This window comes from Amblyomma mixtum, chromosome 1, assembly GCF_055824585.1.
Source record: "Amblyomma mixtum isolate Tamu chromosome 1, ASM5582458v1, whole genome shotgun sequence".
NCBI classification, from domain to species: Eukaryota; Metazoa; Arthropoda; class Arachnida; order Ixodida; family Ixodidae; genus Amblyomma; species Amblyomma mixtum.
Genome location: NC_143012.1, coordinates 323,194,994 through 323,221,656, shown reverse-complemented (window position 1 = coordinate 323,221,656; position 26,663 = coordinate 323,194,994). Strand labels below are relative to the sequence as shown.

At 49.8% G+C, this 26,663-nt stretch overlaps 1 protein-coding gene across 1 annotated transcript; it reads right to left on the bottom strand.

Annotated features, from left to right (window-relative positions):
• Positions 1-854: 854 nt before the first annotated feature.
• On the bottom strand, positions 855-24,068 carry LOC149372743 (solute carrier organic anion transporter family member 4A1-like). Its single transcript, XM_089587169.1, has 12 exons — positions 23,987-24,068; positions 16,948-17,221; positions 15,041-15,325; positions 13,763-13,968; positions 12,462-12,561; positions 11,267-11,388; positions 9,539-9,700; positions 7,360-7,449; positions 6,079-6,434; positions 3,964-4,160; positions 3,825-3,889; positions 855-1,570 (listed from the first exon to the last, which is right to left on the bottom strand). Exons 2-12 carry the CDS (start codon positions 17,187-17,189, stop codon positions 1,239-1,241), a joined length of 2,157 nt encoding a protein of 718 aa, XP_089443295.1. The 5' UTR covers positions 17,190-17,221; positions 23,987-24,068; the 3' UTR covers positions 855-1,238.
• Between the last annotated feature and the right edge of the window lie 2,595 nt (positions 24,069-26,663).

Sequence of the window (26,663 nt, the reverse complement as noted above, 5' to 3'; positions counted from 1 at the left end):
GATGGAATAAATTCGGTGCAGTAAAAAGTGGATCCTACATCTGCATGCTCTTTCTTCAAATACCATGTAGATGCTTTAGTACATTTTACACTATACAACCATGCTCATGTTTAGACTATATTCTCAGCACGTGGGTGTGTTGTACACTGCATTCTGGTTTCGTGCGAAAAAATTCAGCTATAGGACACGAATCGGCTTCAGGGCAAGGACTCGTGTCTTCCGAGAGTCTGGTAAACAGGAGGAGGATGTATGGACGCACTGAGCAAGTCGTGTAATATATTTTACGTTTTGATAAAAAGGAATAAAGCGTGTGACCAGTGTCAAGAGTCAGACTGGATCCTGTGCGCCTACAACCGGATATTCCAGTATAGACATCTGAGCCAGAGATTCCCGTCCAGGCTGCTGGAAGGGGAAATAGTAAATTTGGGGCCATGTCGAATTTCACTGTCAGGAAATCCACTGAGGTAGCGTAGGCTTTAACGAAAGTCATTATGCCCTATGGTTATGCAAAGATGATCTGTCAGACGGCGTTAGCGTCAGAGGGAAACTGTTGCGAACTTTCAACATACGTACAGCGAACACACTGCACCCGTACGACTAACAAAGAGCCCAGCGACCACGTATCGATTCGGGAATTAGTGCTTTTGGGCGTTTGCTCATCTTTGCATGCACGGGTCGCTAAGGATTGCCATGCATATTAATGCGGTGCCCGGAGACCACTTGGGCACCTTAGTGCGACTGGTGCTGGTTAAGATTTTCCGCCTGATAAAGAACCGTAGTAAGTGTGAAATCATTTCAACGAATTGAAAAAAAAAGCGCTAAATAAAGTAGCGTATCTGGTTGTGTTGGTCTTACTCGCAGGCAATATTATCCTCGACAACGCATCTGTATGACGTACTATACGAATGCAGATTTTGCTTGCGCCCACACATCGCTACGCACATCAAAACGCGCCGGTTCTAGTCCATTCCTCGCAGTAATGAATTGCAGCACATGCTACTTGGCACCACTCCTAGTAAACGATGGGCCAGGGACAGCTTGAGTCTCGCACGTTACTCAACATGAGCGAACTGGAGCTACGAGTCCACACACGCGGCACCACGGGTACACTAAGACGGATCCAAATGCGATGCAAGAAAGCGGGGGTGAGAATATTTACAACAATACGAAATGAACGAATCAGTGGCTGAAACGCGCGAGCAGATGTGGACGAATGATCGGGGAGGTGTGTTTATCCCCTAGTACAGGGACACGGAGGATGCCCGGCGGTGCAAGAACCGCGACAGCTTCTGCGTCGTGTTGGCGACGGCCGAGGCGTTGGAGCTGGACTCGCACTCGGGCGTGCCGTCGCGGCTGGGCCTCTCCGTGCCGGAGCCGCGCAGGAAGATGAGCGCGTTGACGAAGAAGAGCATGGAGAGCGTCTTGAGCACGATCACGGCCGTGAAGAGGTTGCGCGACATCACCTCGTTGTCGTGCACAGCGCATGCGCCCAGCTGCTCGCACACCGTGTTCCACAGCACGCAGCTGTTGTCGATCACGAAGCCAAACACGGCCGCGGCTGGGATGGCACCTGCAATGAGGAGGGGGGAGAGAGAGAGAGAGAGCTTTATCTTCGGGTGATAGATACGTCTTCTGAAGAACTCGCTACAGTGTAGTATGAGTTGGCAATTAAATGGGCAGTAGTTCCCGCAACAAACGGCTGGACGCTAAAGGACGCAGACCGGCGAAGCCGGCGAACACGTAGTCAGAGACAAGGCTTCTCGTGTACTGCCCTTAATTTTTCACTTGTTTGTGCACTGCGTTAGGAGTTATCATAGCGAATGCTGCTTTGAGAACGTCAGCACGTTGGGCATATAGTGTAGAAAGACTCGCCTGTGGTACTGCTCATGATTGTCATAAAATCGTACTGGAGCCATGGTTTCTCGAACCGGCTGTCTTAAGGATTTGCTAATTGTTAGCGCGCTTTCTAGACCAGTTATGAAGGATGAACACGAACGAACGTAACAAAAGGCAAAAAGTACAGTTGGGCTCAAAGTGAGGACCTTAACAGAATCGGGAAGAAAAAATACTAGGACGAATGGTTGCTGTTCCGCGTGCCGTATTCGAACTACATTTACCGCTTATGTTTGCTCGCGAACGCTGCTGTGTCCCTTCACGGAAAAACATTGTAAACAATGCACATGTCGAGGCGAACCACCGGCCCTATCGATTTCGTCTGAACATCACCTATTCGATGAGCCACTTACCTATTATATCGCGCAGTAGGCTATAGTAACGAGAAGACACGACCGCCCATCACTTTCACAACGTTGCCGCTATACCCAACTGTTAGGCAGCTGGATTTATTTGTGAGCGCAGGTAAAAAATACGGAGGGTCGTCCAGTGAACAGCTTCTGGCTCTGACCATGTAACATGCGTGTGCACCGACCATGTAACATGTCCCGCTGCGCGCAGAACTTTCGCATTCCGTAGTCGCTTCTGCATAATACAGACCCGTTTACTGGGACCATTTTGGCGCTGGGCATATGGTTATGTCGAGTGAACCGTGTCCGAATCCCACCTGTATCTATTGCAGCATCACGTGGTATATATTAGGCCGGTCGCTATTATACGTTTGTACAGCTCTGTTCAGGCTCATAGTTCGAACGGACAGTACTGTCTTGCGAATGTGCTGTTATAAAGGGTCTGTAAGGGATCGTTAGTGTACGCGGGGTCATCGGAATGCGGCTGGGAGCGCTCAAAGCGAAGCGTCTCCTTTCTCGGAACGCGGCCGCCTGTATACTAATACTTTGCTGTGCCCGGCAGCTCTCAAACACTTCGACCCTTCTTTCTCGGGCAGCTGTCCGCACTGTGCGGAGAAGTCTTCGGACATCTACCACATGGTGTGGGCCTGCCCCTCCAACCCTGCTATCCCCCCTCACCCCAACCCAACCCGGGAGGACTGGGAGGCGACCCTGCTCGGCTGCTCTGACCTGCAGGCCCAACGGGCCTTGGTCGGGCGAGCCTGGGCGGCGGCCCATGCCACTGGGGTCCCGAACTAGGGACCTCCACCTAGTATTTGTAAGGGCTGGCCCCCTCTGGGTCAGCTCATGCATAACCTCCTGTATTATACCTGTACATAAATGTTTTCCACCACCACGCTCGCGAACGCGCCAGGAAGTACGGGTGTCCCCCGACCCGCGGTACCGATTCGCGCACGTACTGGCACGAATGTATATTTGTGTTTGTTTTTATTTGACACGACCGTGCGTTTGGGTTTGTGGAAAGGGCGTTTTGCCCTACGGAAGCTGGAGGGCTGGCCAGGCTCTCGATAAACCAATCATGTGAACATCGTAACATGATTGGAAGCCACCAAATGTGGGCCGGGCCTTTAGGTCTTTAAAACCGGGCCCCGGAGCTGGAAGCGGGGTTCTGGGCTAAGGTGAGATGCTATGCATCTTCGGCTACGCCGAGTAGGGGCCTCCCCTAGTGTTAGCCAGTTCCACCTTTTTGTTGTGTATCTTTTTGCTGTTCAATTTGTCTCTAGTGCCTGAACTTGTATCTATTGTAAAATGCTGTACATAAACTGTACATAAGTATTCCCTTTATCCCTGCATCTCTACTCATCGAGAGACCGTCTCTGACGGGGCACCCCTGGTGCGAAGATCGAGCTTCAGTCTTCAAGTTAAACCAACCGTCTCTGGCGGGGCACCTCTGGTGCGAGGAAGATAAAGAACCTATGTAACTTTACTGGGTCGAAGCAGCACAACACTGTGCTGAAATTGACAATCCTTCCAGAGCACCGTAAAGGTCATATATGTGTTCAAAATGAGGTGTTCTCTTACCCAGCAGCGTTACCATCATCCATTGAAAGCCTAGCGAGAAGGCCTTTAAGTGTTCCTCGACGCACCTGCAAAAGAGAAGCCGTGAGCTTTTTTCTGTTCCCGCGCTTCCAGCAGAGTCATCTTCGAAGGAGCTGCTCACCGTATAGTGGCCGACACGCCAGGCGTGTACAGCAAGAAGGTGAAGAAAATGTAGAGGAATATGCCGATCAGGTAGGCGAAGAGGGCGTTGCAATCGAGAACGCACTTCTTGCGGTCTGCCTGCACCTTCTCTGGGAGGCCCCACAGCACCATCGTCTCCACGCCCGGGTGCGAGATGCACGGGCAGTCGGTGTACACCTGGAAACACGCAAGGAGACCGGTGGTGAAGTTATCGTCGCAGGGTGCATTTCCGCAACAAGAGTTCCAGCATCATAATTGCGGAGCGTGAGCAGTAGTGATCAGTCTCGATCTGGTTTACTTCTAGCAGCCTTTTAATGACAAAGTACAAGCTACGCGCAGCTGTGGGCTAGGCATATGTTGAGAGACCAGTTGCCACATCTCGTACCTGTTTCTTTAAGCGATAACAATTTTCAGGCCACAAGGAGAGGGTTTAAGAGAGATTGCGGTCTACTTACAAGTCACCCGTCACTAATGCATGTCTGTAATCTGTCCAGTCACAATGGCCAACGAGAATATACGATCTGCGGTAATGAGGTACAGGTTGTTCTAGGCAATATGGTCTAAGGTGTCCTGGAAGCTATCCCTCTTTAAATATGGCGAGTGTTATACTAGCGTTGCTTCCACCCGAATAAGGTAGAAAAGTGTGGGAGCGTTCTTGGTTCTCAGCGCAGAAACGAAATGATACCGATGTGCACAGCACATGGTGGCTAGAAGTGCTTTTGGGATCCAACTAAAGAGTTGGCTCAAAAGCAAACATTTCACTGCGCTGGCACTTTACCAAGGATTACATTAAAAAGTGCTCGGGTGCTTTGATGTCGCTGTTTAATCTGCAGCCACGGCTGTATGTTGAAGGTGTCCTCTATGCAATCAGTTTCTCTCTTATACTCATAAAATGTAATCTTGATAATGGCGCAACGGATACAGTAGCAGTTAGGTAGTTTTATGTCATATCCGTAGCTAGAAAAAGCAGCGTCCTGAGCACATTGTTAGAGATATTTGATGCTTTGCGACGCAGCACGGCCACTCGGTACAATTGTTTAGACACCTTGAAATTCCTCTGCTTGACAAAAGTTCACCGCTTATATCACACAATATGCCCGATGTTGTCTTTTGAGCCCATAATTATTTTCAAAAAAAAATTTGACGGTGCAAGTTTCATGCATTAATTGGAGCCTGTGCATACACAGGGCCCTTCGCACAGCGCTCTCTAGTAAATCCGTGTTATTTCCACAAAACAACTTAAATATGGCATAACAAGTCTTTACTGTACAGCGTTGAGTAACGATACATGGTGGTAGGTAGAGTTTTGTACGTTTGGTTTAGTTTATGGGGTTTAACCTCCCAAAGCGACTAAGGCTATGAGGGACGCCGTAGTGGAGGGCTCCGGAAATTTCGACCACCTGGGGCTCTTTAACGCGCACTGACATCGCACAGTACACGGGCCTCTAGAATTTCTCCTCCAAAGAAATTCAGCCGCCGCGGCCGGGATCGAACCCGCGTCTTTCGGGTCAGCAGCCGAGCACCATAACCACTGAGCCACCGCGGCGGCGTAGAGTTTTGTAGCGAGAGCTGCACCACGCCAGCTCTTCGAGCCCTCAGCGTGGCACCCTTTGAGCTCTGTGGCGGTGCCGTGGCCTTTAGCAGGTTGGTCACACGCAGGGGGCGCGCGCATCGAGGCACCCTAGCGAAACCGAGCTGCAACAGCTGTGCGTATGCGCTGTGTAGAGTGGGGTAGAGTGGGGGGGGTATAAGTAGGCGGTTCGGCGGAGCTCTCGCGTCATTCCAGGTTTAACCAGAGCTAAACCAGAGCCAATTTTTCAATGTTCTACCGACCACTGTGCCCTGCATAGGTGGTAAATGCGGGCTAATTCAAGTGCAGATACGACTTTCGCATTTCTTTCACGTATTCATAACGCAGCCGCTGTGGTCGACATCGTGGCTACGTGCTTAAAATCCGAGTGCTTTAGAAGTGAGCTGAGCCACTTCGTCGTGTAATAAATATAAGAGAAGACATCGACTCTCGACATCTTGGCACTGGCGGCGTGCAGAGTACGATAGGCTGAACCTTGCCGCAGCACAGGGACAGAGGGCGCACCTTGAAGCTTCCGTAGATATAGTCCCTCTTGCATCCGGCGAAGCAGGGCGAGTAGTAGGTGAGCATGTCCTTGCCGCACACCGGGTCGTAGTTCTCGATGGGGCAGGAGCAGTGCGAGTTGCAGGGCTGGTCGAACTGGTTGGACACGTTGGACACGTAGAAGCGGCTCGACGTGTGGTTCATGCCGAAGAAGGCCGGGCTCGGGCAGCTGTAGAGCAGCACGAAGGTGCTCAGCCACGGCACCACCGAACACATGAGGCACATGCGCACGATGCCGTCCACGTCCAGGTTCAGCTTGTGCACGCAGTAGCCGCCCAGCAGGATGCCGCCGCACGCACCCGGAACGGCCACGCTGCCTGCATGCATGTTTGGGAGCAGCTCTGGTCTTCCCATCATTCGAATGCACCGTGAATACGGAGATGAATGTACAATAACTGATGACCTTACAGTTTGCATCAATATATATGTTACTGATGAGTAGTCGATGAAGTGCACTTTTTGGCCAAATTTCGTTGAATGTCCTGAAAAACAAAATTTTCTGGTGAAAGCGTATTCCACTCGAGGTAATTTTGTTCCTCAGGAAGAATCCGCTTTCATTCAGTGTAGTTATATGTTTGCGCTTCCTCTCTGTTCTCTGTATCGTCCAGTTTGCTCAGCGAAATAATTTTTCGATGATTGTTGACGAAGTGAGCCAACAATATGCCCTACTTAGCTGTACCTTCGTACAGCGAGAACAGATACGCAAGTTGATTGTGCTGAGTTTTAAAAGCAGATATAATGAACATCTTAAATTACGCTCTTTATGATTTTATAATTTGACAGATACAATGTTTCGGAAAAAGTTATGTTCGCGAAATAACGACGCCATGTAGGACAAAATTCGTAATGCTAGATTTACACGCTTACAACCCCCGTCATGGTCTACAGAATTTTCATAGAACTACTGAGTTCTATGAGCGAAATGCAAGAATGCTAACAAGGCGATACTCAACAGCTAAGAGCCCAAACAAAATCTTGGCTTGTCCCCTTGTATAGCAGATGACAAATATCATCTACTTGGCTAAATAGCCGCGCACGTCAGGACTTATTTTGAAGGACCGGTAAAAGTCGACGACGCTGATATCGCATATTTGTGCTGCGTGAACCAGGCAAGCGCAAATTCCATACTGTGTGAGGCTGACCCCCTAAGCGAGCAAACAATCGGTATAGCTATTTTTCATTGATATACACCGAAGTATGCTATAGGATATTGCGGAAATACAAATAAGCTTCCCCACTTACCCAGTATGTGAGCGATGTTGGAGGAGGTCAAGCCAAGCTGGGACTCGAAGAGCTTCGTCATGAAGGTCGCCAGGCCGGTCATTATCATGGCTGCGGGAGAGCAACAATCAAAAAGACAGCGGTGTTTTGAACAGCTTGCGAGAACAACTCAAGCAGTTAGCAGGCCAGAACAGCGGACATGACACTATGAACGCTGGTGTGGGTGTGTGGTCTGACGCCTTGTATTTGTGTGTTTATGGTGTTGGCTATACATATCATCAGTCTAGTCGATGCTCAAACAACAGAAGGCGAGGTTCTTTATACATTCATGTCAATGTATCATTGAACTATGGTTTTGAATATTCGTGTGCTGTTGCCTTGACTATCGCTCGTTGCATGGTCACGTCGAAGCGCAAGTGCCAGAAACACCACACTTCGTTGTTTATTACTTCATTTCGATAGCACGCCGTCAGGGAAAAAAAGAATGCGTGATTAACGAGTAGCGTTGTCAGAATATTCGAGTTCTCAAACATGAATACAATATTTATTGTTAGTGACAAAAATGTATAGATATTCTATGGGCTTCCGTAGACATTGTTGGTAATATCTCTTGTAGTACTTCTTATGTGGAGCGCTGACGACGAGATGCATTGCTTAATGCTATTGTTATTGTCGAGGTGTTTTCATCCGCAACGGTGGCTGAGTGACAACGTTGTTCTGCTTTTGGGGACGGGATCTCTAGCTTGATACCGACAGCGGAGGCCGCATTTCGATGGAAGGGAAAATCCTGAAAAAATATAAAGATGTTCGTGTGCTGAGATTTCAGTGCAGGTGGAAAGACCTCCAGAGGGCCAATTAATTCAGTGTCTTCCACTACGAGATGCCTCACAGCTGCTTCCTAGGCACCTATGCAATTTTATAATTATAGTCTCATTACTTCTGAAAAATAGTATTGTTTATGACCGTAAAGCAATTAACCCGGTCCTCAAGTCAAGGCGCTCCTCCGAATGCAAGCAAAATATTGTAGGTCCCAGCTCTACAGTTTTTGTCTAATTTATCGCTATGCCTTCGTAAAAAAGCCGCGGTGTCTTCTGTTGTGCATATACTTGAACACCTATCCAGTAGAAATTGCAGAGAACCTCGCAGTGAAGCGGGAGAGACATCGCGCTTATTTGGCCTTTACGAGATGAAAGGCGATTTCGTCAAGCTAGCATGTGTAGTACACATGCTATAGCGAGCACATTACCCAGACACATTAAAAAGTTTGGTGCTGAAGATATTGATGCGACAAGAGCCCATCGCAAAGGGATCGAGTTTATGCTCTGTTGTACAGGTTTTCCCGTACCCCTAGTGCTTCTCCGATCGCTTTTTGTCGGGAGCCCTGACAATGCATGTGAAATCGCAAACCGGTATTTTTCGTGCTTCGCCCTTTCACAATCTTCCCCTATATGTAACTTGTACTATATGAATGACTTCATTTAGTTTGAGTGTAACGGTATGTTTTCTATAAATGAAATGAAATTTAAGCGCGCACGAAAAACGCACACAAGAGGAGATACACACAGGTCCTGTGTGTATCTCCTCTTGTGTGCGTTTTTCGTGTGCGCTTAAATTTCATTTCATTTATAGCTATGCACCATCTAGCCCAAACAGAAGTTTTGTTAAGGTATGTTTTCTTTTTAGTTTATCTGTGTTACGTCAGCTTTTCAACTACCATTTACATGCTTTGCGCATTTTTTCTGTTGTTAGTATATTTGTTGCCAGCTTCTTTCCAGTGTAGGGGGACACGTGAAGCTGTACTTAGCGGCTTTTCTCCCTCGGCCCTATTCATATCTGTATGGGAAAATAAACTGAACTGAACTGAGTTATCTTGAAAGACAGTTTTAAGCATTCCTTTTGCTGCACTATAAACAGACAGGTAACTCCGTGGTTCGCAACTGCATTCATGGCTGTGGTTGCGGAGAATTATTCATGAACGACGGAAAAGTTAGCCGCGCAGTATACTGTATTGAAGTATTTTTAAGCTTCCGACACGCCCGAAGAGGGGCTCAACAGCGCCGCTGTTGAGGAAGACGGAGGAGCTCCGCACACCGTAGAACCCGCTGAGAAAGACGCGGTGCACTGCACGACGAGATCGGGGACACGTTAGAGCATTCGAATGGTGCTTTAGGCGTGAAGAGCAGCGCGATCTCCGACTCACTCTCCGCTGTTCCAGCGAGGGTGAGGAACATGTACGTTGCGTTATGAAGCAAGGCGCCGACGTTGGCTGGGATGTCCTTGAAGCCGTCGTGCACCTCCTTGGTCTTCTGGCCTTTCTTGGCGACGGCGTCGCATTTCTTCTCCAGTTTCGCCCATATTTGGCCTGAAGAAAAAAAGTGAAAAGGAACACTGGGACAGCTCAGCAATAGGGGCGACTACAGGAACAGCTGGGCCAATGCACAGGTGGCCTTTGAGATACAGTTTGCTTGACGTCATAGTTACGGATAAGAGCAACGACGACGGAGATACCCAAACTTTGGATTAAATGGTACGTGCCAGCTTCAGGGCTATCTCGACGACCTCATCGTGCTGAATTTCTGATCTTTTTTCAAGGGCTAAAATTCATAACGCGAAATGAAAATAAACCGCAGAAAAATAAAAAGAAGACGCTGGACATTCAAAACTCTTAAGTGGTCAAAACGAAGAGTCCTCCACTAAGGCGTACTTCATATCCCACAGTGTTGTTTTGGTGGACGGAAAAATCCATCGCATATTTTTGTGAATATCTGCGTGAAACTAAGAAAATTGTTTTTCGGAGCACTACGCATCTTAATGGCCCCTGCACTGCTTAGCACGAGTGGTCAACGTTTTAAACACGTCCCTACTTTTCTTGCGTAATTAAGAAGATGGACATTCGCACACATTGCACTGCCATCGCTGGGCGCACGACTAGGCTTGAAGCGGCTGCCTACAGGCAGCCATTTGCCGCTGCTGCAAGCCCGACCAGGAAGGCCATCACTGTCAAGGGCTTGTGATGGTGTAGAGAAATAATGGCTATTATTTCGAATTGTTATCTAATTGTTCGTTAAGCTGCTATGCGCGGCACAACGCCAAGATTTCTGCCACGGCTGCTGTCAGAGAATCTAAAGCGGGCACCACCGCGAACGAGTGAAGAGGGTCTTGCACTGTCTACGTGTTAAAATTTCATTAAGGCACAGGATATAGAGTCGTTGGCATAGTTGTCTAAGAGCGCTCGAAGGACGTGCTTTGGGCTGCACGGACGCACCTACCGATAACGTTTGATTTGAGATAACCGTCATACAACCATGCGCTGCCACACTGATAGGACTGATGGACTACCTGCATCTTTTTCGCCCTTGCCTGCACACAGCTGCGACCGCCTTCTATCGCTGGCGAAGGCGACGCAGGACCGCGGAACAAGAGGGGAGACATCACGTCTCCGCGAGTACTGCCTATAATTTTGAGCACAGCAACTCTGACGCATGGCATTCCATTTCGTCCCGATTCTGCCAATTTATTGTATTTATTCTGCGTGTAATGTAACGACTTGTCCGGCTTACAGATGGGCAGGGGTAAAATTTCCGTGGTGGCTGTTTTTTGCTCTCACTTGTGTTGTGCAATGGTTGCCTCTGAATTTTCTAACACCACGGATATACTAGGTTAAATAATAATAATAATAATAAAAAACTAGTACTTACAACGCTTGTGAACTTATGCTGAAAGACTCGGACTTTCAAAAAGAAGGGGTCTAGTACGGAAGAATAACCAGAGAGAGCAACCGCAAAATTTGGATCAATCACTGACTTATTCGCAGCTGCAGTGTGCTAGAGCGGTTGCTTCCCTTTCGGGATAGCTCACGTAAGCTTTCGCTTACAAAATACCGCACGATTCTGGCGACAAGAAATAAGATTGCGAAGCTGGGCCTCACTTGGCAGCTCTTTGGGCAGGAGACTCGTGGGGAGAGCTACGATGATCGAAGAGACAGAGCCGATCAGGTAGCCCAGCCACCAGGCGCCAATCCAGACGTTGCTCTCGGGCGTCAGGCCGAGCCTGGACAAGAGGCCGTGCAAGGTTGATTACAAAAATATAAGTACGCGTAGATAGTTCAGCAAGTTATTAAAAAGCGTCGCGCATATTTTTATTCGCAAATCAAACATTAATAGCTCATAAGTGAATGCAGCGAAACGCATGATTGAAATGCGCGTTAGTCGAGGTGCACGACTAAAGGCGTCACGTGTATAGCATTTCATGAAATGAAAACTTCGGCTTTCACTTGCTGGTATATGAGGCCGTCAACGAAGTGGTCGGGGAGCTGAGGACTAAGAATACGGCTCATGTCCGTGTGAAAGAGCAAATATGGGGAGCTCGGTAAATGTATTCTAATGAGGTGGAAAATGACGGACCTATCTTTATCACTTCTCGAGTGATTTCTTTTCATGGTTTTATAAGCTGTGAGTGTTGCCTTGCGGTAGTTTAGCACCAATACACCGCAAGTTACTTCGCACCTTGAATGAAACCTGCCTTGTAGCCATGGCACGAAAAAAAAAAATTCGGAGGGACACCTGATTTCGTGTGTTGGCAATGCGATAGCGTTAACAGCTGTTGATGACTTAACCGGAAGTGACCGCACTTCCGGTCTGGTAACATCACTTCTCTCCAGCCAATGGCAATGCTCTCGTGTGGTGACGTCACGTCTCTCAAGCCAATGGGGATGCTTCCATCTGGTGAGGGCACTTCCCTCCAGCCAATGTACGAATTTTACGACCTACGATGCACTTCGGCCCCACGGGCCTTCTAATCATACCGAATTAATAATCGTACTTGCCCAGGCACCGGACGACATGGGGAGAAGACAACTGGGGCCGCCGCGCGAAGAATGTCAGACCATTACTCGGCACTCATAGAGAATTCACTCTACCATGGGAATCTATAAAGGTGCCATTGAACAAAGCTTACAAATACAACTACAAGGATAATAGAAATAAAAATAGAGACAGTAGTGAGGCTGGTAGAAAACGATATGAAATAGTGTGAAAATGCATGAGCTCATGTTTTTTTTTAATTTTCTGTCAATGGCAGTAAACTTGTGCTAAGATTCCGGGGGAAAACAGTTTATGCCGTACCTTGACACATCGACCGTGGTTTCGGTGTAAATGTTGAGCAAGTAGCCGGACAGCACAAAGCCAGTGGCCGTTCCGAAAAGAGACGTCGCCTGATAAGTCGCTGTGGGGATTTAAAAAATAGGGTGGCAGATATAAGCACTCCAGTCGAGAGAATACGCTTTGACCGATGCTGCTTTTACGAAAAGCACGAGTCACGACTCGCATGCCGTGACCAGGAGCGGACTTAATGTGTCACTCTTTAAAGGGGCAGTTGTAGGGTCAGTTCCATTTAACCCATGCATTTCTCGGACTTTTTTTCGTCGAAAACGTGGAATTAAGGCCGATTTTCCTATGTAAAATTTCTCGCTTGATGTGGAGACCACCCACCCTCCACCGCTCTCCTTTCTCTTAGATCCGACCCTGGCCGTGACGTAATGACACTAATTTCCTGCTCGTAATTTTAGCTGTCACGGTCTCTTGAAAACAAACAGGCCTCAATCTACTGCCTATCTAGGCGCAGTTAATTGAGCGGGCTGGTAAAACGTGACTCAGCTCACTTTGAAAGAGGACATCACCCGAAGAAGAAACAGAAACAAGGTGCAATGACTCAAAAATAATTTATTCCAGATGACCCTAGTATATCATGCACACACCAAGTAAAATACCCTTCAAGAACATACTCAGCATGTTTACCATGGCCTACGAAGATTAAAAAAAAGCACAGTGTGCCTGTATGCTGCCTTGAGGCTTTCACTCTTTGTGTGTGCTATGCCATTTAGTTTGTCTCATGGGGCAATTTCGGAGGCCAGTGCATGTGTTTGTGGTTCTTGTTCTGGTCTCCTTGGCAGTGCTGTGCCTGCTACAGTCAAGCCTGTCTAAGCGGCTGTGAGAATGAGCAGATACGAGCTGGGCACGTTTCATTCACAAGCATCTAAGCACGCACTCCACAGAGAAGGAAGGAAGGAAGGAAGGAAGGAAGGAAGGAAGGAAGGAAGGAAGGAAGGAAGGAAGGAAGGAAGGAAGGAAGGAAGGAAGGAAGGAAGGAAGGAAGGAAGGAAGGAAGGAAGGAAGGAAGGAAGGAAGGAAGGAAGGAAGGAAGGAAGGAAGGAAGGAAGGAAGGAAGGAAGGAAGGAAGGAAGGAAGGAAGGAAGGAAGGAAGGAAGGAAGGAAGGAAGGAAGGAAGGAAGGAAGGAAGGAAGGAAGGAAGGAAGGAAGGAAGGAAGGAAGGAAGGAAGGAAGGAAGGAAGGAAGGAAGGAAGGAAGGAAGGAAGGAAGGAAGGAAGGAAGGAAGGAAGGAAGGAAGGAAGGAAGGGAAGTCTTACCTATGTACTTGGTGGACATGGTGGTGGGCAGGTTCTCGTCGAGGTAAGTGAGCGCCAACGTGTACATGGGCGACGAACCAGCTCCCACGATGAAGTGACCCGCCCACAAGAGGTACCGGTAGCCGCGCAGGTCACCAGTCGGCGTGCCACACACAGTGTCCACCGCGCCCTTGTGCGGACACAGGCTTATGCCCTCCTGGCTCTGCCTGCGGGCATATTCGGCACCATTCGGCGAATTTCATTCAGTATTTCCCTGCGCGTGCGCGACATGCATCACCTGCGCAGAGATGCCCAGCTGTCGAACATTATTTCATCTGTACAGCGGTTTGGAGCGGGACAGTTTGAGGCTCCGGCATGGATAAAATATAACTGCTGACCCCTCCACCTCCAGGGCACCTCTACGCCTACAAAGAGCTGTACGCAATTGCCATATAATAGTTAGACAGTTTCATCAAACACTGTTAGCAATATTTAAAAATAGGTTTTCTTCGGGACAGTGTTGTCATCGATGGCATACTTCAAGAAACGGCGTAGGCGTGTTAAGTTGCTAGGGAATTAATTAAAATGTAACAGACCTAAACTTTTATAATTAACTAGGCTACTCTAAAGATAGAATAAAGACAATTCTGCTCGAGTCGCCAGGCCTTTCCTTTTCTCTATTAAAGAAAATATTCTTTTTATAGTTACTAAATGTGTTCGGTGAAACAGCTTGCATTGTAGCGCATGCAACCTGGTGAACTTGTGCCGTGTATAGAAACATAAGACACCACTTCTTAAAGAGCCAGCTTATACGGTGATTGTGCGCAGCGTTTAACGTCCCGAAGCTGAGCTCGGGGCTAGGAGGAACCAGCTGCTTCTGACTGCGTACAGCACACAGGAGTTTTGTCATTCGGCCTCCACCGAAATGCGAGTGCAGTGGCCACGAATTCATTGTCCGAACGCTAAAACAACTATAGGGCCACCGAGGTGAGTGGTTGCACGGTGACCACGCCTGCCTAGCTTGTGAGCGGTTGCCTGCATTTAGTTAGAAGTCAATTAGATCTAAACAAGTTACCGGGTGTGATGACAATGGTAACTGACAACCAGGAAGTGCAATACTTCAGCAAAACGCGTAGACAAGGCGCATACAAGCAACGTGATTTTACTGAGCGTCCGTCGCATTTGTTTCGAAGGCGAAGCGGATGGGAGGTGAATCCGGAACTTCAGATGACCATGACTTTCGCAAGTACTAATCTGCTTCGGTGTCACATGATCATGTGTGCACGATCGGCTGTATACCTGTATTCGGGGGCCATAAAGTGTGGCAAGACGATGACCATGCTGCCGATGCCGATGATGATGGCCGACATGGCCAGGTAGAGCGGCTTGCTGCGCCGCGCAGCGACCAGCGTGAACAGCGGCGCCGAGGTGCACGAGGCCATGTAGTACATGGCCACGATGGTGCCGGCCTCGATGCTTTTGAGCTGGAAGCGCCGCTCCAGCGTCGGCAGTACCATGTACACCAGCCCATTGGCCACAAACCCTTGCAGGAACACCATGCAGCACAGGATCACCAGCGCGCTCCTGCAAAAGCAGGTACTTGTTCACAACGCTGGAAAGTTGGACGAGTCGGTAGCTGTTTGTACTGAACGCAAAACAACCAAGACGACGATTAAGGCCATTGATTTTCCTTTGTGCTTGTCATCTGTATATGTTGCGAGTTGTTACCTGTCCTAACGGTATACCGCATGTGTTTGTCATCTGTATATGTTGCGAGTTGTTACCTGTCCTAACGGTATACCGCATGAAATTGGCGTTCTGTATAGTGTGTACTTAATTCCGCATTCTATCTTACTTCACGCCTTTATTGAACACTGGTATCTGAGCTGACTGACACTGGCAAACACCTAGCCTATATATTGACATGCATCGCTTGCAGCTTTTCTGAAGAGTTATCTAATGCTAGAATTTACGAATACATGGCGCGCTTTCAGCTGGCTGTCATGGATACAAAATATATCATAATTATAGTTCGGCCTTCGTATTGTGTATGATACACGGACAGCAAGACCTTGGGTTCTTGTCCTTCGACGATAAACAAGTATTACTGCAAAGACGTCCGCTACGTGAACAGAACTTTCCCCTGTAATCAGGCATTGATAAGTCTAACTACGTTCTGCCGAATCGACTTCACGTCAATAGATGTCGAACAGCATGGACACGGCTCTTGAATTCCCTGCTGCATGTCGCCGTCTCCTACCACCAGACAAATGAGTTTGGCTTTGACTCTTATTATAAATTTAAGGGGCACACTCCCTCGTACAGGTGTAGTACTCCGTACACTCCGTACAGGTGTAGTACAGCTTGAATCACAATTCATCTCTGTTTCAATCTCGCTTAAGCCTCAGACACTTTAATCTTCGCTCTGTTAAACCGCGTAAAAAACTTGTGAAAACTTTTCAGCGGGACAGAGACAAACCACAAAGGAGACAACATACGCAAACAGGCGCTAACATTGTGTGTGCAGCCGACATTAAGCGTAAAGATGTAATAAAGCTCCATTACATTACACAGAACTACTTCCTATGGTTTATGGAGGCTTAATGTCCCAAGGCGACTCAGGCTATGAAGGACGACGTAGTGAAGGGCTCCGGAAATTTCGACCACCCGGAGTTCTTTAACGCGCACTGACATCGCACAGCACAAGGGCCTCTAGAATTTCGCCTCCATCAAAATTCAACCGCCGCGGCCGGGATCGAACCCGCGTCTTTCGGGTCAGAACCCGAGCGCCATAACCACTGCGCCACACAACCAAGAGAGCCGCCGCGGTGGCTTAGTGGTTATGGTGCTCGGCTGCTGATCCAAAAGACGCGGGTTCGATCCCGGCCGCGGCGGCTGAATTTCTTTGGAGGAGAAATTCTAGAGGCCCGTGCGCTGTGCGATGTCAGTGCACGTTAAAGAACCCCAGGTGGTCGAAATTTCCGGAGCCCTCCACTACGGCGTCTCTCGTAGCCTGAGTCGCTTTGGGACGCTAAACCCCATAAACCAACCAACCAACTTCCTAGGAGTTGTATTTTATGCAAACAGCATTGCATTTTTCCACACGACGCACGCGAGGCTTCCATTGCACTTCTATTCGCTTCCTTAATGAGCTAGCTACGGGGTATGGATATGGTCAAGGGCGCTGCTGCCTATGCGCCGTTTACCGGGGATGTCGAAGATTGAGGAGGCAGTCCGGCCGGAACCCGAACCAGCCGCAGCGCTCGTCACGTTCGCGCGCGGGCTTGATGTAGGGCAGCTGGGTGAGGGATATCTTGCGCGTGGGCTCCGCTATCGGCGCCGCGTCGGCCGGGGGCACGCAGACGTCTTGGTAGTGGCCCACGGTGGACAGGCTGCTCGACGACTGACCTACGTCGTCCGGCAAACTCCTTGGCTGCCACGTCGCCATGGTGCCAGTATTGAAGAAAGGGGGCGCTGGAGCTGCGCGAGAATGGTAGGGTTATGTTATGTCACTCGCCGATATCATGGTTGAAACCTGAGCGCCAGAGGTGCGACAAAGAGGGTGCGACGGACGAATGCTGACAAAGCTTGTAAGCTTCGGCTTGTGTTTAACGGATTGTCCCTCGGCTTGTTATCTGGATGTTTACTTGTATATTGGCTATGGTATATCCGCCAAAAATATGTATGACGCCATCACAGTATATAAATACCCGCTCCTCGTGAAATAAACGCTCTTTCATCACCCCTACGTCATTGTGTCTCGTCTACCTTTACTCGGGCCGCCCAGGTATAAAAGAAAAAACGTGTTCTGAAAAAAAAAAAAATGCTGACGATTACGTAACTTCCTAATGCGAAATTTGAGCGCAGCTCATCAGCTGTTTCAGCTTTTCGAGAGATTAAGGCAAGGAATTCGAGTAAGACATGTATGTACATATACAGACAAATTGTTATTTTTCTACACATATTCCTTCTTCAAGAAAAACTCCACTAACAGTTCTTGACTGTCATGAAGGAAGCATTGTGGACGGAGAAATAGGTGGATATATGCTCGACTTGCTGCACCAATGCCTGGTTCTCAAAGACGAGGTCTATGCAAGTATCCCCACCGCCGCGGTGGCTCAGTGGTTACGGCGCTCGGCTGCTGACCCGAAAGACGCGGGTTCGATCCCTGCGGTGGCGGGTGAATTTCGATGAGGCCCGTGTACTGTGCGATGTCACTGCACGTTAAAAAATCCCAAGCCGTCGAAATTTCCGGAGCCCTTCACTACGGTGTCTCTAATAGCTTGAGTTGCTTTGGGCCGTTAGACCCCAATAAACCAAACCAAACCAATAAACCTAAAATCTATGCAAGTATTTCGCGAGGTTGTCCCAGCCGTGGGAGGCGTTACGAGCGAGAGGAAGGGGATGTTCTCCCGCTGAACTGGTAAGAAATTCCTGTTTGTCTTTATATGTACAATAAAGTCCCCACCCACCCTGCCACCCCGGCAGGTGGCAGTTAATGGTTGATCGCGACAGTTCGCTCACCGTTGTCAGCGCTAACGCATGCAGCCCACATCTCTCTCTCACCACCCCACGAACCTATAAGCGCGATTCAGGCGTCCACTGACCCAGGAAGCCAGTTATAGGCCCTTCCTTTTCTTAAAATCCAGGGGGCACTTTGACTGCCGAAATTACCAACCTCTACAGAGAGATGAGACGCCAGTTCCCGCCTCCACACCCCGACTTGAATCGAGCGCAAGCCACCTTGCTCCGCAGGTTGCAGACACACTCCATCCTTAGCCATTCTAGACTTTCACTCATCACAGACGGGGAATACGACCCCGTCTGCCAAAATTGTTACCAGGGAGAAATCGCCACCCAGGCTCACATCCTCTGGGGTTGCGCGGGAAATCCGCCCCCTCGAACCTTACTGCCAGCTCCCTTACTGCCAGGACCCCCGGCAGGCGGCGTACTCGTATTCAGGCGAAGAGAACACGGAGCTGGACAAGCCGTTCCAGCTCCACGACCTCCGGGCGGCCTTGAGCAAAATGAAGCGGGGCACTGCACCCGGGCGCGACAAGGTTACGGTCAAGCTCTTGGCCAACCTTCCCGACGCAGCCTACGCCGCGCTCCTCAAATACATCAATAGCATTTGGGACGGAGAGACTCCTCTCCCTCTCGATTGGAAATCGGCTCTCGTGACCTTTATTCCGAAAGCCGGCAAACCTATTGATGTGGAGAACCTTCGCCCCATCTCCCTCACGTCTTGTGTCGGCAAGCTGATGGAGACGATGGTGCGCGACAGACTCTCCGATTTTCTCGAAACACAGCACACTTTCGCGGACACCATGTTCGGTTTTCGCCCTCACAAGTCTGCACAGGATATACTTCTGCAGCTTCACCACGACATCTTAGATCCTGTCGAATGTCCCCACAACGACAAGGTGGTCCTGGCCTTGGATCTTAAAGGCGCATTCGACAACGTCAAACACGAAGTAATCCTGGACCACCTCAGTAACACCAACTGTGGCCACAAAACATTCAACTACATAAAACAATTTCTTACAGACCGTCAAGCCTACATACGCATACAAGATGCGGAACACGGGCCATACACCATCGGCTCGAGGGGAACACCTCAAGGCGCGGTCCTGTCTCCCCTCCTCTTCAATTTGGCAATGCTTCATCTTCCCTCCAAATTGTCCTCTTTGCCCGGGATACATCACGCTCTTTATGCGGATGACATTACAATCTGGGCCACGCAAGGTAACCTGGGCCACATGGAATCCTGCCTGCAAGCAGCGGCGACCCTAGTCGACGACTACGCGGCCTACTGCGGACTCCAGTGCGCCCCGTCTAAATCAGAATTTGTGCACATCCGTCCCTCCCCTCGGGACACCACTCCGCTTTGCATCAGTCTCCCCTCGGGACCGATCCGGGAGTCCAAGGAGATCCGCGTCCTTGGTCTCTTCATACACCACCAACGCAGAGTCGACACCACCCTAGCCAAACTTCGCACGGTGGGAGACCAGGTGGGCCGCATGGTCCGCCGGGTCTCCAACAAGCGGGGCGGATTACGAAGCAAGGATGCACTGCGGCTTGCCCATGCTTTCGTAACGAGTAGAATCCTCTACTCAACCCCCTACTTGCACCTGCGCAAACATGATGATGACCAACTGGAGGTCATCCACCGGAAAGTCATCAAGCGGGCTCTCGACCTCCCGGTCACCACGTCCAACCAGCGACTTCTGGCCTTAGGCGTGGTGAACACATTTCGGGAGCTTCGAGAGGCCCACTTAGTCAACCAATACACGCGTCTTGCACAGACCACGTCCGGTCGCCGCCTCTTGGACCGGCTACACATCAAACATGACTACCATATTGAGGAAAGGGAGAGAGTGCCAGCACCCTGGAGACGCGCCCTCCGGGTCCGACCCCTTCCCCGCAACATGTCCAGAGAAGACCATAGCGGTCGTCGCCAGGCGCGCGCGGAAGCGTTGGCGCGATACTATGGTAACCAACAACATGTGTATTACGTGGACGTTGCCGGCCCACACCACGGGGTGTGGTACACGGCCGCAGTCGTACACAACACAAACACAGTCAACGGGCTCACTTTCAAAGCCTACAGCGCAACACACGCGGAGGAGATTGCCATTGCTCTTGCTCTCACTACTCCCAAGTCGAAACACATCATCACCGACTCGCGAGGGGCCTGTCGGAACTACGAGTTGGGCTGGGCTCCCCCGCTTGCCTGGCGCATACTGGAATATAGCTGTCGATCTGAAGATCCAACTCCACGCAACCTGATTTGGGCCCCCGGTCACCAGGGACTCCAGGGAAACGAACAGGCCGATCAGGCCGCCCGCGCACTCTCTCCCCGGGCTATCTCCCTGTCCTTGGAAGGGTACTCCCAATCAGACAATCTGGCCATTACATTCAAACAAATCACCGATTACTACAAGGAGGAGCACCGGCGCTACCCGGCCCCTTGTAAGGGTCTGGATCGCGCTGACGAGCGCCTCCTCATCAAAATTCTTACCAACACTGTACTGTGCCCGGCGGTGCTTAAACATTTCAATCCATCCTTTGATGGCGCGTGCCAGTTCTGTGGGGAGGTGGCTGACACCTTCCACATGGTTTGGGCGTGTCAGTCAAACCCATCTATCCCCCCCAACCCCAACCCCACCAGAGAGGACTGGGAGGCGGCCCTGCTCGGCTGTCAGGACCTAAAGACCCAAAAGGCCTTGGTTCACCGGACGCGGGCGGCGTTGCTTGCCAATGGGGCCCCGGAATAGGGGCTCCACCTAGTATTGTTAGGGGAAAGGGCCAATAGGGCCTACCCCAATCACCTCTCTGTAAATATTTATTGCATCATAAATGTTTTTCACCACCACCCTCCGAAGACGGATGGAACCAACTCCTCAGAAGGCCAGACAAGAGCATCCAACTGGCACTCATTTCGTGGGCCCAGGAAGTCGCCCCCACCTGGGGGCCACACCAAGCCCACCTGCCCTAAATCCCGCCAATCTATGGCAATAAAGTTGTTTCTCTCTTGACTGTCTAAAGTGCGTAGAGGTAAATTGGTTTTTTGAGGAAAGGAAATGGAGCAGTATCTGTCTCACATATCTCGGCGGACACCTGAACCGCACCGTAAGGGAAGGGAGGAAGGTAGGAGTGAAAGAAGAAAGAGAAAGAGGTGCCGTAGTGGAGGTCTCCGGAATAATTTCTACCACCTGGGGATCTTTAACGTGCACTGACATCGCACAGCACACGGGCGCCTCTTGCGTTTCGCCTCCATCGAAACGCGGCCGCCGCGGTCGGGTTCGAACCCTTGTACTCCGGCTCGGTAGACGAGCACCTTACCACTGAGCCACCACGGCGGGTAAAGTGCGTAGAGGCGAAAGCGTTTTTCGCACCACTTTGACTGCATCTGTGGCAGGTGACGTCACCAGTGGATGACGTCACACATAATTAGGTTGGTTGGTTTATGGGGTAACGTCCCAAAGCGACTAAGGCTATGAGAGACGCCGTAGTGGAGGGCTCCGGAAATTTCGACCACATGGGGTTCTTTAACGTGCACTGACATCGCACAGTACACGGGCCTCTAGAATTTCTCCTCCAAAGAAATAATTAATGACTAGGTACTAAGTAATGACAAATTACTAATTAACGACTAATTACTGATTAATCACTAAAAAATTCAGGGGGCACTTTGGCTCTCTAAAGTGCTGCAAGGCGAAAGCGTTTCCTGGCGCACTGTTTTTATTTACTTTTTATTTTCTATATTTCGTTTTCTTTTTATTTCTAGTTTTGCTCCTTTTCTTATTTTTATTGTTTTTATTTTTATTTTCATATCTTAATTTTATTTTGCTTTTAGTTTTGTTTTTCTTTTTAATTTTCTTTTTCTTGACTTTATTCCTTTTATTTTATTTATGAAACCCATGCATTCACTAGATGCGCCTTTATTCACGCTCGAAGCTTGAGCCTTCGTGGCGGAGTGGTAGCGTCTCCGCGTCAAATGCCACAGGCCCTGGTTCGATTCCCACCCTCGGCGCAGTTTTTTTTTAAGCAGTGACGCCGAAAGGCGGACAAATCTGCCGACACGGCTGCCGACGCCTTACTTTCCGAGCCCGTGACATAACACACGCGGAGGAGGTCGCCATTGCGTTGGCTGCATCTGATTCCAATTCAAAAACAATTATTTCCGACTCGCGAGGGGCATGTCGGAACGTCGAGCAGGGCTGGGTACCGTATCTAGCCTACCGCATTCTTCAAAACAGCGTCTACACCGGTGACCCCGCGCACCGGCGTATCGTTGGGGCTCCCGCTCACATGGGCCTTGAGGGAAATGAGGCAGCTGACGCCGCCGCCCGCGCGCTCTCTCACCGGACATTCCCCTCCGACCCTGACGATCAGGAACTCGAATTTATTCCAGCTTACACCTTCAAAGACATCGTTTTACTCTATCAATCTGGCCATGGTCTTTATCCCCGCCCGTGTAAAGGTCTGTCAAAGGCGGAGGAGCGGCTTCTGCTCCGCCTGTATACTAATACTTTGCTGTGCCCGGCAGCTCTGAAACACTTCGACCCTTCTTTCTCGGGCAGCTGTCCGCACTGTGCGGAGAAGTCTTCGGACATCTACCACATGGTGTGGGCCTGCCCCTCCAACCCTGCTATCCCCCCTCACCCCAACCCAACCCGGGAGGACTGGGAGGCGACCCTGCTCGGCTGCTCTGACCTGCAGGCCCAACGGGCCTTGGTCGCGCGAGCCTGGGCGGCGGCCGATGCCACTGGGGTCCCGAACTAGGGACCTCCACCTAGTATTTGTAAGGGCTGGCCCCCTCTGGGTCAGCTCATGCATAACCTCCTGTATTATACCTGTACATAAATGTTTTCCACCACCACCACAACACCGACGCGTCTGCTAACAACAGTATGAGGCATTAAAGGCTTTCGCCTTAATACTAATTAACTGCTAATTAATGACGCTTAAGCTTCGTCTTTAGGAGTGGAACGAGACAGCGTGTTGTAGCACTGCCAGGGAATCCACGGAACGCCACCATCCGTTCGGCCCGATGCCCTGCCCTTTGAGCGCAGCGCTTTTTGAGGAAAGGAAATGGCGCAGTAATTCTCTGTCACCTCGTTGTACACCTGAACCGCGCCGTACAGGAAGGGAGGAAATGGGAGTGAAAGAAGAGAGGAAGAGGGGCCGTAATGAAGAAAATGAAAATTGTTTCTGAGGAAAGGAAATTACGCAGTAACTGTCTCACATATCTCGGTGGACACCCATCATACACTTTTAGAAGAAGGGAGGAAGTGGGAGTGAAAGAAGAAAGAGAAGGGGGGGGGGGGGGGGGGGGGGGGCGTAAAGAAGAAAATGAAAATTTTATTTGAGGAAAGGTTGGTTGGTTGGTTTTGGTTTACGGGGTTTAACGTCCCAAACTAAGGCTATGAGAGACGCCGTAGTGGAGGGCTCCGGAAATTTCGACCACCTGGGGTTCATTGCGCAGTAACTGCCTCACATACCTCGGTGGACACCCGTCAAAAGCGTGACACCTCTGCTGACAAGCTTCTGCTGACAGCCTTTTTTCGACAACGATGAGGCATTAAAGGCTTTCGCGTTAAAATGATCGGAGTGTAAAACGTTGTCAACGCCCACGCCAATGAACACAATGAACGCCGACGGCCTATGGCTTCAGCGCCGCGTTTCTGGCACAACGTTGTGAATACCTGCAGCCCACATCTCACTCATCACCCCACGTACCTGTAAGCGAGATCCAGGCATCCACTGGCCCAGGCAGCTAGTTATGCGCACTTCTTTTCCTTCAAATGATCGAAGTGTAAAACGTCAACGCCAACGAACACAACGAACGCCGAAGGCGTATTGCTTCAGAGCCGCGTTTCTGGCTCAGCGTTGTTAATGCCAACGCATGCAGCGCACATCTGTCACTACCGCAAAAGCACGACTGAGGTGCCTACTGTTCCAAGACGGCAGTTATGCGCCTGTAAAGCGTTGTCAACGCCAACGCCGACGGCTTATGGCTTCAGCGCCGCGCTTCTGGCACAACGTTGCGAATGCCTGCAGCTCACATCTTTCTCACTCATCACCCCACGTACCTATAAGCGCGATTCAAGCGTCCACTGACCCAGGGAGACAATTATGCGCACTTCGTTTCCGTAAAACGTAAAACGTAAAGCGTAAAACGTCGACGCCACCGAACACAACGAACGCCGACGACCTATGGCTTCAGCGCCGCATTTCTGGCACAACGTTGTTAATGCCAACGCATGCAGTGCACATCTGTCACTACCGCAAACGAACGACTGACGCGTCTACTGGTTGATTGGTTTATGGTGCTTAACGTCCCAAAGCGACTAAGGCTATGAGAGACGCCGCAGTGGAGGGCTCCGGAAATTTCGACCACCTGGGGTTTTTTAACGTGCACTGACATCGCACAGTACACGGGCCTCTAGAATTTCTCCTGTTCCAAGATGGCAGTTATGCGCCCGTAAAACGTTGTCAACGCCAACGCCAATGAACACAATAAACGCCAACGGCCTATGGCTTCAGCGCCGCCTTTCTGGCACAACATTGTCAATGCTAACGCATGCAACGCACATCTCTCACTACCGCCACGTAGTTTAAAGCACGATTGAGGTGTCCACTGTTCCAAGAGGGCAGTTATGCGCCTTCCCCCTGGTGCAGTCTCAATCTGGTTCCTCAGATTGAGACTGCACGGGTCTCAATCTGAGGCCCAAGCCCGGCCCGGGCCCGAGACCTGAAGCCCGAGCCCGGCCCAGGCCCGCGGCTTCAAGCCCGGGCCCGGCCCAGGCCCGCTAAATTATCGCTCTAGCGAGCCCGGCCCGGCCCGTGAATTCCGGAGTGAAGCCCAGCCCAGGCCCGGCCCGGCCCGTTTCACAGTAACGCTTGAGGTATACTGTTCACTCTGAGCAATTAGACTGCTACTAGACCAATAAGAAACTGGCCGACAAAGGTTCTGAAACCACAGTTTGGCTTGCAGAAAGTTGGTTCTTTTTAACCCAGACGGAAGTGATTAAGAGTAGTGCTCGCCAGGTACGTCTTTTGGACAGTGATCTCGTGTAGGTGCGCAAAGATCAACTCGGAAGTTCCGAGAGCCAAATAAAAATGGCTGCATACGAGCGTAATAGACTACGTCCGTCTTTTGGACAGTGATCTCGTGTAGGTGCGCAAAGATAAACTCGGAAGTTCCGAGAGCGAAATAAAAAAGGCTGCATACGAGCGTAATAGACTACTTTGCATTCCCCCATGGTTTTAATCAGTTATATTTCGCCACCCGGAAGTATAAACATTAAAGCTGCCTAGCAAGCAGTGGGATGACAATTTTAGTGAACGCGATCTCACATGTTGAACTCATAGCCGAACTGGTCGCCTTTCAGCAGAAGCGAAATGCTAAAAGGCTTGAGTATTTCATGGTGTGTGTTTTGAAGACTATAAGCGTCGTAAACTTATATGTTCTTCCCGAATGCATTTCTAATAGTGTATAGGTATTTTTTTTTTCAGGAGGACACAGGGGCGCAATAAAAGACACGGACAGAGAAGTAGACAGGGACGAGCCCTCGTCCGTCTACTTCTCTGTCCGTGTCGTTTATTGCGCCTCTGTTTCTTCCTGAAAAGTTATGAACCAACACGCCCAAATACAAGTACTTCAGTGTATAGGTATGTTTTGGGATGAACGATCAATGGCCAATTAAGACCGGTTGAATTTTACTCTTACTGGTGGAGCAGAAGATAACGCGTGAACCACGTGCTAACTTACAGGGCAAAACACTTATCGTGACAACCAGGCTGAAGAAGCGAGGAGGGATAGATGTGGTTATGAGACGATATTTACGAACTCTCGCGAGCTTTTGTGGCTATTTCATTTACGAGACGTTCCGGTCAGCTGATCAAAAAGAAAACCAAACGCGTTTTAGTTTGTGAATTTTATGACATGAGAAAAATATAGTTATAAAATGAGAGCTATGTTTTTGGAGCTTAAGGGCCCAATGGGAGTCATACTGGGAGAGACACCGAAGCAGAGGGCTCTGGATCATTTCGAACACCTGGGTTTCTTCAACGAGAAACGATACTACAAAGTACATGGCTGTCATGCTTGCCGCCTAAATAGAAATGAGGCCGCCTAGGCTAGGAGCAAACCCTGGTTACCAGGCTCAGTAATCAGCGCCTTGACCACTAAGCCACCGCGGCGTGGATATAAGGAAATAAATAAGTCAATGAATAAAGCTTAGTTTAGTGAAACAGTGCACAGAATCGGAGTCGCATCGCCGACACCTTTAGTATACGGTAACGAAGACTCCCAAACAAACAGCAAACGGTGCCAAGAAGTGGCGGTTCAGCCGCACTTACCAAAAAGAGGTTTCCGGTAGGCTTCCTTCCACAGGCACCTTCTTCGCAGCCC